Source organism: Pangasianodon hypophthalmus, chromosome 11 (assembly GCF_027358585.1).
Source record: "Pangasianodon hypophthalmus isolate fPanHyp1 chromosome 11, fPanHyp1.pri, whole genome shotgun sequence".
NCBI lineage: Eukaryota > Metazoa > Chordata > Actinopteri > Siluriformes > Pangasiidae > Pangasianodon > Pangasianodon hypophthalmus.
This window is the reverse complement of record NC_069720.1, coordinates 16,954,662-16,968,869: the sequence shown is the minus strand read 5'-3', so window position 1 is coordinate 16,968,869 and position 14,208 is coordinate 16,954,662. Positions and strand designations below refer to the sequence as shown.

Genomic DNA, 14,208 nt, shown 5'->3' with positions numbered 1-14,208 from the left:
TTTTGGCACAGATCCCAAATGCCATAAAATCCTTAAATGTATCTGCTTATATGTGGCCCATTTTGTACATTTTGTATCAATCCAGGGCAGCACAGTGGTGCAGCTGCCTCACAGCTCCAGGGTTCACAGTTTGATCCAGAGCTTGAGTTACTGTCTGTGTGGAGTTGCACATCTTCTCTCCATGTTCACCGGGGTTTCCGCTGGATTCTCTGGTTTCCTCCCACCTCCCAAAACATGACAGTAGGTGGCCTAGTGGCTCTAAATTGTCCCTAGGAGTGAATGTGTTTATGCATGGTGCTCTACAATGGACTGGCATCCCATCTAGAGTCTACTCCCACCTCACGTCTAGTATTTCCGGGACAGGCTGCGGATCTGCCATGATCTAGACCAAGTGGTTATTTGAAGATGAATGAATATATCAATCCTGAGGCAATCCATTGCCAGTCTTATTACTTTCTTCTGGCCTGTGCAATGATGGTCATGACTTCTTCTGCTAGGACACAATAACACTGATGAGACTATATCTTATACATGATATGGTCCATGGTTATTAGGAGCGTATTACTTCTATTTTACGCTCACTACACTGGCTGCCTGTTCGTTTTAGAGTAGATTTAAAAATTTTGCTCCTCGTTTACAAATCTCTAAATGGTTTGGCCCCTACTTATCTCTGTGAGTTATTCACTGAGTATCAACCCACTAGATCCCTTCGGTCTTCCAACCAGGATCTACTGTCTACCCCTAAGTCGAGGCATAAGTGTAGGGGAGATTGTGCTTTCTGTATTGCTGCCCCAGGCTCTGGAACGCCTTGCCACTATCTATTAGACAAGCTTCTTCTCTTAATATTTTTAAGTCCAGGCCAAATACATTTTTATTTTCTGAAGCGTATGGCTGATGGGATATTTGTATGATTTTATAACTTTTCTGTTTGTTTGTTGTGTGTTTTTCTGTTTTTGATGACTTGCTGGAAAGCACATTGGTCAACGGAAGTTGTAATTAATTGTGCTATATAAATAAATTGTCATTGTCATTGTCATGGTTAGGGGTAGTGATGGGACAACATAATTCATACCTTATCTATGAAATCGAACAAAATCATTCTGCACTCTCGAAAATAAAGTTATCAAACTCTACTTTTCCACTGGAGTGGTATTATTAAGGATACCTGTTTTGTACCTTTTCTTTTATCTTTTACCTGGAAAGGTGCAGGCAGGTTTAAGGAAGGTTTAAAGCTTTAAAGGTACATTGATGATAAAGACTGAATCAAGTGCCATAACTTTTATTTAAATATACACTGTTTTCCTGCTTTCGAGTAAAAGATACATAGGCTATTGATGGGGGGAAAAAGATGTTCCCTTGATGGTACCACACCAACAAAACAAGTGAGGGGGAAAGTTTTGGCACCCCTCCTTTTAAATTAGTATGAATTTTTCAGGCAACCTTTCAGTCCCTTTCATCCCAAAAGCATTAGATGTGGATGGCTGCATTTGGGCACGTTTGGGTTTGCATTCCTAATGCTGTGGGAAACAATTTAAAAGCTGTCTGCCTGCAGGTGGACCACCTTTAGTCCACAATACAATTAGCACTGCCTTATCTGAGTAAGGCGGTGGCCTGAGTAAAGCTGCGAGTACCCGTCCACAGCCGTGTTCTCAGTGCGAGGCGTGTGGTGTGAGGGTATAAGCCGGGGCTAGCACTGAGTGAAGCTCACTCGCTCACTCCCTCACTCCCTTCACTCACTCCCTCGAGTCGCATTCCTCTGATACGCATCGGGAGCAGCCGCTCACATACCTGTCATATTCCTCACCAAAGCTGCACTTCCGCGAGTCATGCTGCTCGGCTGAGCGAAAATAATGCGAACGAGCTCGGCTAATATCGGCGCTTTTGGACTTTTCGATGAAGACAAAAAGTTTCTGATACAACTCCAGTTCACCTGAGCAAAAGATGGATCGTGTTTCCCACCGAGACTCACAGACCGTGTAAAGCTCCCGGAACAGGTGTGACAGCGAATGAAGGTGAGTGATTTTCTTACACTGGTCTGTCTTACCACGTCAATACGTCTTTTATTCACTATTACAGCAGCTAAAACTCATCACAGTTTGTAGCCTAGTGCTTGTAGAATACTTGTTTCCTTCCTTGTTGGGGAAAGTCCACCATCGATAACCGTTTCAGAGGCTCCTCTTTCACACATCAAAATGGCCCCCAACAGGATCACTGCGCGTTTACACACTTACCTACCAACAACAGTCAAAATCCTTCATGGAAATGGACAAGTCGAAATCTGGAAAATCACTGTCCACTGTCCATCCATACCATATCTTTTTTCCTCTAGTGTTGCCTCGAGCAAAATCCTCTAGTGTTGAATAAACACCTCTAGTGTTAATGGATGTCCAAGTGGAAACAAATAAACACTGAGAGGGTTTACTACTCTTAAACACTCAAGGTGTTCATCAGACACCCTCTTACACCCCTGAACCTGGCTGCTTTCAGAGATCAAGCAGGCTCTGGAGCAGCTTTTTGCAAAATTCCCAAAAAAATGTCATTTAATTTAAAACAAAAACAAACAAATTTTTGCATAGATGAGAATAACGCAACCATTCGGCTATGATTAGTCAACTAAATGTGATGATATTACCTCACCTGCAACATTTCCATCATGAAGAGAAACTGAAAATATTTGAACAGTGGCGGAAAAAAAAAAGTGATAGACCTTGGTGCTTTAATATGATCAGCTTTTGGAAATGCCGGTCACAATAAAGCATAGATAAGAAGAGCCAAACATCTGTAATTAGGCCTTCTTAACGAAATCAGATCATTTTACACTTTACATGATTACTTAATAAAATATTAAGAAGTGAATCTGGACACAATTAAACTCTGAAAGGGGTAAATCTTTAAACTCATGAGTTGATTTTTTTTTTCAGTGAATCCATCTAAATGTTGCCGTTCAGTAGCTATTATGAATTATTCAATAACTACATTGAAAGTGTATGTAGTTATAGGCGTGAGGAATGTAAGTCTGGACCCAGTGTCTGCTGCTGCGAGTTTAAGGAGTTCATCTGACATTGTAGATTTCCAGCCGTAGCTCAGCACCGGAGACGTGCACTGAACTGTGGCTGCAAATTTTACATCACAACTGACCTGTGTGTTTTAGGGAAGATGGGGGGCTGCTGGAGATGGTGCTACCAAACCTGCACTTGCTGTCTGAGCGAGGAGGAACGGAAATCAATCGCTATAGACAAGGAAATCCGGAGAATTCTCGCTGAACAGAAGAAGAGAGAACGCAGAGAAATAAAAGTGCTCCTACTGGGTAAGGAGAAATCCACTGCTAATTATTAATTTTACATGTAGCTGACAGATGACAGCTGGAACTGAGGAACTGGCATGAAGGTTAGGTCATTTGACACTAAATGTGTCACTCAGAACACGTAGCTCATGTCTGAAATTGTGAGCCACGAGGCCATGAATATATTTTGAAGCAGAATATCTCATTCACATAGCAGTTTTCTTCATTTAAATAGCACTGGAGGTGACTGAGTCACTCACTAGGGAAATGACATCATTATTATTATTCTGCTATTAGCATTCAGACTAGTAATAATTTGAGTTTGGTAGCAATCATTCGAATGTAATTTCACAAGAAAATGGAAGTGTGGTTATCACAGGATTTGTAAGAGAGAGGCAACAGAGAGAGTGTCCTATACATGATAAACATCCAGTTCTCATAAACTGATAAGATCAGTGCATAGCATGAACAAGTAGATGAAAAAAGGAAGCCAATCGTCTGTTTTTGTAAGTAGTCGGATGGTGCCGTCATTATGCCATGACGCTGTGGCTTATTTGATATGATAGAAGTTGCTCACTCGTGTCATTAGCAAATATTTGCTCATTGAAAAACAGTGATTAAAATGAGGACAGCCTTGGCAGCTGTGATTCCTCAAAAACATACGTGAGCCATGTGTTTGTGTGCATCAGTAAGGGTTATTACATAAGCAGTAGATTAATAACATAAAATGTTGTGAAATATAAACATGTGCATATCTGTCTAGGGAATAAGGGGGGGGCTTTTGATTTTTCAACACCTTGAATTCCTGGTGTAATACTGCCCCTATGCAACACGCCCTGCGACAGGCTTTTTCAGTTTGTCTGCTTGTGATTAAAACACCTTGACTGTTCAGCTGCCTCATTCTTAACAGGATAGTTAACATTCCAATGTGTGTGCCTGCAGTCAGCTGATGGAAATAAACAGCACTCTTTTTTTCTTTTTTTTTTAATTCATGGACCACTTTAACTCCTGATTCCTTGTTTCTATATACACGGCTTCTTGATATCTAAATGTTTTCTTGCTCATTTTACTGTTGTTCGTTGGTAGGCACGGGAGAGAGTGGGAAAACTACTTTTATCAAGCAGATGAGGATTATCCATGGGAAGGGATTCTCTGAGGAAGACAGACGCGCCTTCGCAAAACTGGTTTTCCAGAACATCTTCACAGCAATTAAGGCAATGACAGCGGCCATGTCAGCCCTCAGGATTCCCTACACCAACCAACAGAACGAGGTTAGAAGATCGGGTCTTTCAAACTAAGCCTGAAGTTTTCCCCATTGTAGATTAGAATAATTTGAATAAGATTTAGCTGTCAGTTTGGCCTTACTTGCTACGTAACCGTGAAAGTTGTTAAGACTTTATAACACAATAATGAAACATGGAGTACAAGTAAATATGCGTTAATAATAATAATAATAACAATAATAATAGAAACACCTTCATTCACATATGCCCACCTCCTCCTTGTAAGCTAAATTTGCATGGCCTGCATTTGCAAACTGTGACACTTGCCTGTCTTGTGTTCAATAATAACTCAAGTTTTTTCAATGAGATTTTCAATTATTCAGCCCCCCCCCCCCCTCCCCCTGCAATTTGCCACTTGACAATTACCAACCACTAGCCAGCTTTCTTCCTCTGAGACACTTGAAGCTAGCCAGTTACTTCTTTTCAAACTGTTGCTCACGCTCACGCTCACGCACAGGGCAGCGTAACACACTCAGAGGAAAGTACTATCTACCTTCCTCTGCATACATGAGCTCACAGACACTCACAGTTGGCTAGTGTCTCTATAACTGACAGAAGAGAGAAAGTATTCCATCCTCTCCCACCCAGAGAGCATGGCTAAAGAGCAAACGCTTTTTGTTGCGCCACTCAGGAGACTCCAGCTCCCTTTTTCTTAAAGGAATACAGTAAAACTACTGCAGTGATAAGCTGCTCACACAGATTAGATTGCTCAAAAGGATTCAGTGAAAAAAAATTCTTTGGAAAGTTTAGGGCTTTTTTAAATACATCAGGCTTGTGTATCTGCCAGTGGGGTTCCACCTCACACTTTGTGTTCCCAGGATAGACTCCGGATCCACAGTGACCCTGACCAAGATAAAGCAGTTACTGTCGATGAATGAAAAAATTACAGATTACAGATATAGATAAAGTATGGAGGGAATATATATACTCTAATTATGCACCTTCTTAACTTGTAAACTTTCCTTTCTCAATATCTATAGGCATATGCTCAACGGATTCAAGCCGTAGATATCCATCAGGTGAACCACCTGGAGCGAGTTTATGTGGATGCTATTCAGTGCCTGTGGGCAGACACCGGACTTAAAATCTGCTACAGTCGCCGGCGAGAGTACCAACTACTGGACTCCACTGAATAGTAAGTTCTGTTCATTTCATTGTAGGATAACAGTCAAACACAACAGTGTCATTCTTATGCAGTAGCACTAGAAATACAGGTCAGTGCTCATGTAGGCTGATTTGAGCTGCAGACAGATTGAGTAATGCAATTCCTTACCCAAGTACTTGAATGATTATTATTTAATAGAGGAAAGTAATAATCACTCAGTGTCTGTGATCTCAGACAGTTTCATCTGGAAGCACCAGAAACATTAAAGGAATGTAAAATGTCATTTCATTCAACACGTTTCTTTTGATTACTCTGAGATGCAAAATATACAGAGCCAAATATTTCCACCAGATGGTGCCACATAGCTGGTCATGAAATGAAGGAGCACACAAGGGATTACTCGGCTGAGTATCACAGTCTGTCATCTTCAGTGCACTATGGAGATGCCATTAGAAATATGCATGCATTTTAAATTGATTGATGTGTACTTCATTGTGAATTTCAAATGTTCAGTTGCACACCCTTAAGTGTGAAGTTCAGTTTCAGGATTTATATTGCACTTTTACAGTCAGGTTTGTATTCAATTAGAGTAACCAGGGTTTTTATTTTAGTCACATAGGTATTTTAGTCACCTATATGCCACCTCAGAAGTAGATCATATGAACAACAATAATGTTGCCAACATATTAGACCTATCAGTTACATGTTATGATCAGCAAACTTGTTTATGTAATGGCAAAATCGTTTAGTGTAAAATGATGTCATTACTTTTAGTTTTGCTAGGTAGAATACGACAACAAATCATAGCTGCCTCGTCCATAACGGGCCTTTCAGGAATCACTAAGAAGTAAGCTACAGAAAAAAATATCATAAAGACAAACTTTTTGTTAACTGTCTAGCTATATTATCACAGCTTATGACAAGCTCATTGACAAGCTAACTAGCTTAGCTAACAAAGTGAACGACACATTAGCTGACTAGCAACATATTAGCTGAATTTACAACGTGTAGAAAGTGGATTGTACTAGCAATAAAGTCCAAAGTAATAGCTGTTTAGGTGCAACTGATCAATTTTTGTCAGTTACTTTTACAAAACTAAAGCACATTCTTTCTCTATCTTTAACTATAGCACTATCATTTCCTACCTGTCTAAAAAAAGTAGCACAATTTTTGAAGCTTTTCGTTGCATCACACATCTTTTTTAAGATAAATAATCACTTGACATTGTTGCTATGTCCTTTGTGGTATGATTCCCTTTATGAGCATAATGAATACAGACATCTATAGGTTACAGTTCAGTGCAAACGTTTAGTTTTAGGCTTATGTTGAACAGCAATAGTCTTAAATAAATTTTTAACTCCCAGTGAGTCACTGACGTCCCTGACGTTGGGTCCTGACTTACATTCCTCACACCCGTAACTAAATGGGTCTTGGTTTCGTTTTAGATGGCATAGCTTTATAGAACATGACATGCAGTGAATGATAGGATTATTATAGCTCTAATGATGCTAGTAAAAACAGTATCTTAAAAATAATTTTTATAGAAAAAAATCTTAACAGGAAGTCATGAGTTTTTGGGATTTCCCCCTAATTAGATTTTCCTTGTACATGTTTTAATTTTGAAAAAAAAAAACCCACACACATACAATTATTTATCATTAAACCAATACGTGAGCTTGCAAATAGAATTGTTTATCAATTAATTAAAATCTACATTACTGATTATCATCTCATTTCCTGTAATGGACAGAGCGAGGCATTTTGCTACTAGATTTTAGTGCTTGGTCGTTACCCGTCACTGACTTGCTTCCTGCCTCTCTCACTTTCTGTCTCTCCTTTTCTCTTTCCTCATTCTCTCTCTCCCTCTATCCTGTCTTTCTATCACTCAGTTCTCAGAACACTTTCGTGATAAGAAACACAAACAAATCCTGGGCAACATTTAATTAAGGCACACAGGCTAAGCTGGCAATACCATTATAACACAATATACACATCTTTAAAGAAAACAGCTTCCGTGTGTTGTCTGTCTAATTAACTGTGTTTTATATATATGAGACATAATGTTAATGTCAGATGTGACTTTGTGATTATGACAGTATTTCTTCATAAGAGCGTTTCTCAGTCCTGATTGTTGAGTACCCATTTCCTGCACATTTAATGTTTTCACCAGGGGCAGCTGGTATAAATGAGCTAGCAGGGCTAAGTGTCCCCATCTTTCAAAGATTAAACTACATCAATTAAAGGTTTCATTTTTGTTGTTGTCTTAAAGTGGATTATTTTAACTTTCGTGGAACTGAGCGCAACAGCACAACCAATGATTGTAAGAAAATTACAAGAAGCGAAGCTGGGGCTGATTTCCTTCTAGCCCAGACTGGAGATTCATGCGGCCTATCAGTGATAGTCATGTTGGGCGATTATACAGAGTGAAAGACCATCTAGTTTTCACGTGAATTTAGCCTAATATTTTTCAGCCCATATTGCTGACACATCCATAACACGTCATCAGCAATGATTGAGAAGGTGAACATGACATACAGTTGTGGGTGAATTATTTACTATATAATAATTTTTCCCTAAAATGCATTTAGAGGAGAAACTAAAAGTAGATAGACTAAGTACACATTTTGTCCAATCAAAGTACAGATTACACTAAAGGACAAACGAGAACCATACATATAGTGTCTTTTATTGTTTGAACAAAAGAGTTACAGCTTTTCTGTTTACCATGTTTGATATTTGGGGGAAACCCTAATAGTTTCATTGCAGAGCTATTTAGATATATCAGATCATAGCTCTCCCATCTAATATGGGAGCTGGCCCTGATTTTCACAGTTCCCAAAACAACAGTTCAGACTTAAAGAAATGAAAATACCTAGGACAGGGGTAGTCAAGGGTAAGGACTGAGAATCACTCATGCATTATAATAACCATCCATTTGTAGCTTCATGACGAACTTGGAACGCATCGCAGCCCAGGACTACATCCCCACTTCTCAGGATGTGCTGCGGGTGCGTTTTCCAACCACCGGCATCAACGACTACTCCTTCGTGGTGGAGAAGATCACACTCAGGTAATAGTAATAAACATACAGTAGCACCAGTTTCACTAGGGGCAAAATTATTTGTGTGACCTGCAGTACTGTGGGTGCTAATGATGTTCAGTAGAATCAGAGTGTCTGCTCTGCTGACTGTTTACCTGTCACGCTTGATTTATTCTAATTATTTGCGACAGCATTAGAATTTCTCGGACACGGCATTGTGTCCAAGGACACTAATGTTCTCTGTCTAGCCCATTTCCTCCGTTTAAATGGATGACATGATCAGACAGAGCCATTACTTTGCAGATCAATTCCAAAACCTGTGGAGGAAAAAGCAACTGTCTTGACTGATCATCAACCATTTTAATTGTTAATATTTGATGCCTAATGTGGTGCTCATCGTATTTGTCTGTGCTGTATTTATTTCTCATAATGAGTGCCAGTAGGGAAAAAAGAGTTTGGTTTAATGGTGACCTGACAGCTTTTTTTTTTTTTTCTTTGGCACTAAAGCATTTAATTAGCAGACTGAGTAACTTGTTTCAGGTTCACTAGCTTAGTGAAAGAGACATTAGCTGGCTAGCAATATACTAGCTATATTTATTTTGTTAAGAAAATGGATTGCACCAGCAATTAACCTCTAAGTAATAGATGGTACTAATAGTTGTTGCTGTTTGCTAGCAGTGAAAAAGTGTTTGGATGGATCAGGACCTGTCAGCTTTCTTTCTTTCTTTCTTTCTTTCTTTATTTATTTTTAGCACTAAAGCACATAATTAGCAGTCTGTTTAACTGTTTGTATGTGAGCAAGGCAGCTGTTCACTACCTTAGTGAAAGCAGCATTGACTAACTAGCAACTAGCTAAATTTACAGTTTGAAAAAAATGCACTAGCAATCCACATCTAAGCAACAGACTGTAGTAATAGCTGTTTAGCTGCAACTGATCATACGAAGTTTTAAGAATTACAAAAAGGCGGGTCCCTGCTAGCTAGCAGTGAAAGAGACATTAGCTCACTAGCAAGATATTAGCTGCATTTATGATCTAAATTTGTGTGTTGCTGTCTGCCAGCATGGAAAAAGACTTAGCTTTATGGGAAATTGTCAGCTTTTTTGCACTAAAGCATTAGCATTATTAGCAGTCTGATTAACTGTTTGTGTAGGATGAAGGCAGCTGTATCAGGTTCAACCTGTAATCTAATATGGCCAAACTATAAGTGGCAAGACAACAGTAGAAAATGCTTCTGCTTCTGTCTGTTTCCCTTTTTACCTCTTACACACATACACACTCTGACATAGGATTGTGGACGTCGGGGGGCAGAAATCAGAGAGGAGGAAATGGATCCACTGCTTTGAGAATGTGACGTCGCTCATCTTCTTGGCTTCGCTTAGCGAGTACGATCAGGTCCTGGAGGAGAACAACAGAGATGTGAGTGGAGGACTTTTTTGGCATAGTCCTTTTTGTTCTCCTATTTCATCTCTTTCTTTCTCCATTACTGGTAAACAGGGAATGTACCGATCTGATACTGATACTGATACCGATCTGATACAGTGGCTTGTACTTTCCACTGTAACTAACAAAAAAAAACAAAAACCGACCCCTTCACTGAAAGTATGTGCCTAACAGGTCTCTTCTTTATCTAAAATCAGGATCATTACTTCCTATGTTAAGTAGATTCTTTCATGAAAGAAAATAACAGCAAAAATGACATCCTCTCAGTAATATGTTTTGAACAAATTTTATGATTATTAAAATGAAAATAATTCAACATAAGCCCAGTTGAGGTTGGCAATACACTTTTTCTGATAGTATCACGAGTATCTGTAAAGAAATACCAGTAAAGAATTCATTTTTATAGATGTTATTCAAAAATATATATATTTTTCTAGGTTTTCTAAATGTGGCATTACTGTTTTGCATTTTCACTCTCTTTCAAAAAAAAGTGCTTGTCACTGGGGTGAAAGTCTCAAGGGGAAACCTTTTGTGCATTTACTACCAAGAAACATGTATGTAAGTGTATATACCCTTAAATGTCAGCAGAACTGCAAAGTCGAGTTTGTAAGACCACGGGTAAACACGTGACATCATGTGAGCGATATGTGGTCATGTAAAAAGAATTATTCATGTGAGAAAATCAGATCTGAAAAAATGCAACCACGTACCCTACATTAAAAATAAATGAATCCTGTGAGAAAATCATATGTGAAAATAAAAACAAAAAAAAAACACATGCACCACATGTGACAAATATGGGAAATATATAATATATAATAAGTGTTGTACTTAAGGCATACTTATGTACCTTCAATGTATACTTCATTTACTATTCCAATTGAAAAATACATATTAAAGCTGCCCAGGGTGACTATTTTCTGAGAGAAAAAATGGCATCTTAGCAAGTGAAAATATCTTGAATATAGTCAAATCTGTCTAGTATTTTCTACTATAAGATTACCATAAACCAAATATAAGATAATGAAGCTTATTTCTATTTCTATTTTTTTTTCACTAATTTCAAGCTTGAAATAGTCTTGCTCATTGGCAGATAATTTTGCTTATTTTAAGCATTTATTTTTAGAAAGAAGCAAAATTATCTGCCAATAGAATAAGAAAATGTAAAGCTTAAAATGAGTAGAAATAGGAATCTCAAAATAGGTTTAATAATCTTATATTTGGTTTACTGTAATCTTATTATAGGAAATACTAGGTATTTGACTATATTCAAGATATTTTCACTTGCTAAGATGTCAGTTGTGCAGTGTTTTTATGAAAATGTATTTTTGCCATATTTCCCACACGGATACAGTAAATATTGAATCTCAGCCAAAACCCAGCTCTGATGTCATTATTATCAGTGAACGAATGGGATCGATGTGTCCATACTGAATGACAAATCTAGCCTGTTGATCTAAGAGGTACCTCTTTCTGCCTCTGTATGTCTTGTTCTCTCTCTCCATTTTTACCCCTTTTTTACATTTTTATTTTCCCCACTTCTTTTAACTTCTTCTGATATTATAGAGTTAATATTTTTATTCGTCCTGCATTGCAGAACCGTATGGAGGAGAGTCTGACGCTTTTCTACACTACCATCCACTCACCCTGGTTTGCCAATGCCTCTATCATCCTCTTTCTCAATAAAATGGACATCTTGGCTGAGAAGATCAAGACGTCCGACCTGCAGAACTACTTCCCAAGGTTCCAAGGTATGATGAGCTAAAATTACACACAGCTGATGAGAAAAAAGTTCATACTTTTTAGCTGATAAGGAATGCCCTGGCAAAGATTGTGTTCACTTGTGTTTGTGAAAGTGTTCTGAGTTACTTTATATCTCTGTATCTCCAAACCTTCACTTTCTCATTTCTGTCTGTTACTCTTGGCAACCATGAAATGCCCAGCGTTTTGCATCAGCAAGCAGGCAGGAAGACTGACAGCCTGTTTTTATGATGTAACTGGGTAGAATTTCCAGCTCTCACCTATGACAGCTGTGTGCATGATGGGATTTGTGGGGTACATTTTAAATTCAGGACGGAACAACAGCCATTAACTGACCCAAAGAGCCTTGCATTAAAAGAGCAGTCAGTCATGTTTAGATCCCTCTGCTGCCTGTGATGTGAATTGCAATGGCAGTAAAAACTTTTTCATCAAACGACCCCACTCCCTCTGTTGAAACTACACGTGCTATGTGAGGTAGCTTTTAATAGAAATGGCGCTGGGGTGAGCAGTTCTGTTTTGGCTGGAGGTGGAGCCTGTTTCTGGGCCAGAAAAATGTAAACAGACATTAAAAAATTTGTCAGATCCATGCATGGCAAAAATGCCAATCATAGTTATTCTAAAGTGTCTTTGAAATGATATTAATATTATATTTTTTGAAATCTTATATATTTCTTACATTTAATCTCTTAAGCCAGTGATTATGCTACATTATCCCATGAGCACAGTGAACACTGTATTCACATTTCCATTAACACTGTTTGTTCCATGCCATTGACCCTCTTTCATTGAACTCCACTTGCAGGCAAGAAACGGGACCCCGATTCAGCCATGGAGTTCATTCGTGAGATGTACAAGCAGCAGGCGCAGAACCCTGAGAAGAAGGAAAACAAGACCATTTACCCACACTTCACCTGTGCCACCGACACCAACAACATCCGCATGGTGTTCAACGATGTGAAAGACACAGTGCTTATCAAGTCTCTGCAGGAATATGGTGTGCTGTGACCAGGCCAGGTCATGACTGCTTCTGAAGATTGTGGATAAACCCACCTGCCTCCTTCATGTTTTTCCAGTGCCATTTGTCGTTTGTCAGACAGTTCATTTGTCTAATTGTTTTGGGTGGTAGACATGGTACAGACATCTCCAGACATTACAATAACGGAATGGGCCAAAGCTTGGCTGAAGAAATCTTTATGGTTTCTCAGCCATGTGACAATGAGGACAGATTTTTTTTTTTTTTCTCTTCCTGCTTGTATGCAACACAACAATTCTGTGGTGAAAATGAAAACGCTCTGCATTTTGCATTCGACTTCTGCAGTGCCTGCTGGAGGGACTACGTTTCACTGTACACACAAAGTGATCCACGTAGATCGAGAGAAATCTGACTTCTCTCAATAAGAACATTAGAATGAATTAAAATTTTTTCTAGAAAGTGTATATTGACGTCTCTCAAAAGGATGCTGCATATTTGATCAACTTTATTTCTGGGGTTACATGATTTGTTGGTGTTGCGGTTATAACAGAACACACTGTTTGACTATTCAATATCTTTACAGTCAAATATAAGAGACTGCAGGCTGTAAGAGCTCAATTTCTTCCTCTGGGACTAAGTCTTATGTCCTTATCTACAGGGACACTTCTTTTTATCATTTTCATACTATTGTTTTCATTCTGTAATTATTTTCTCAGTATGCTCTTTTTAATGAGAGTATAGTTGCTCTCTGTATAATTTATATTTATCATATGGTCTTAGTATTGTGTCTAGCAAATGTTATAAATATAGGTGCTTATAATCATTTGTATCATGTAGGGTGAGCTGAATTTGTATTTTTAAGCAACTGAAGATAAAATATCTCAAAGAAATGAAGGACGTTCTGATGTGTTATCTGTGCTCACCTTTTAACCTACGAATGATTTGTCCATTACATTGGGAATAAACTTTTAACTGTTTTTCTATATTATAAAGGAATGAAATAGTTCTTGGTTGCTCAATGAATATCACTCACCTTCCACTTTGTTAGGAACCCTCGTACACCTGCACATTCATGCAGTTATCTAATCAGCCAATCATGCAGCACAAAACATAAAACCCATGCAGATCCAGGGCAAGAGCTTCAGTTAATGTTCACATCAAACATCAGAATGGGGAAAAAGTGTGATCTCTGTGACTTTAATCATGGCATGGTTGTTGGTGCCAGATGGGCTGGTTTGAGTATTTCAGAAACTTGTGATGTTCTTAGATTTTCACACACAACAATCTCTAGAGTTGACACAGAATGGTGGGAAAAGGAACAT

General features: G+C 38.6%; 1 protein-coding gene across 1 annotated transcript; it reads left to right on the top strand.

The window, feature by feature from the left end:
- Positions 1–1,639: 1,639 nt before the first annotated feature.
- Positions 1,640–13,861, top strand: LOC113532093 (guanine nucleotide-binding protein subunit alpha-11). Its single transcript, XM_026923254.3, has 8 exons — positions 1,640–2,012; positions 3,152–3,307; positions 4,370–4,554; positions 5,547–5,701; positions 8,613–8,741; positions 9,999–10,128; positions 11,750–11,903; positions 12,716–13,861. The coding sequence occupies exons 2-8, from the start codon at positions 3,157–3,159 to the stop codon at positions 12,916–12,918; spliced, it is 1,107 nt and encodes a 368-aa protein (XP_026779055.1). The 5' UTR covers positions 1,640–2,012; positions 3,152–3,156; the 3' UTR covers positions 12,919–13,861.
- Positions 13,862–14,208: the final 347 nt, after the last annotated feature.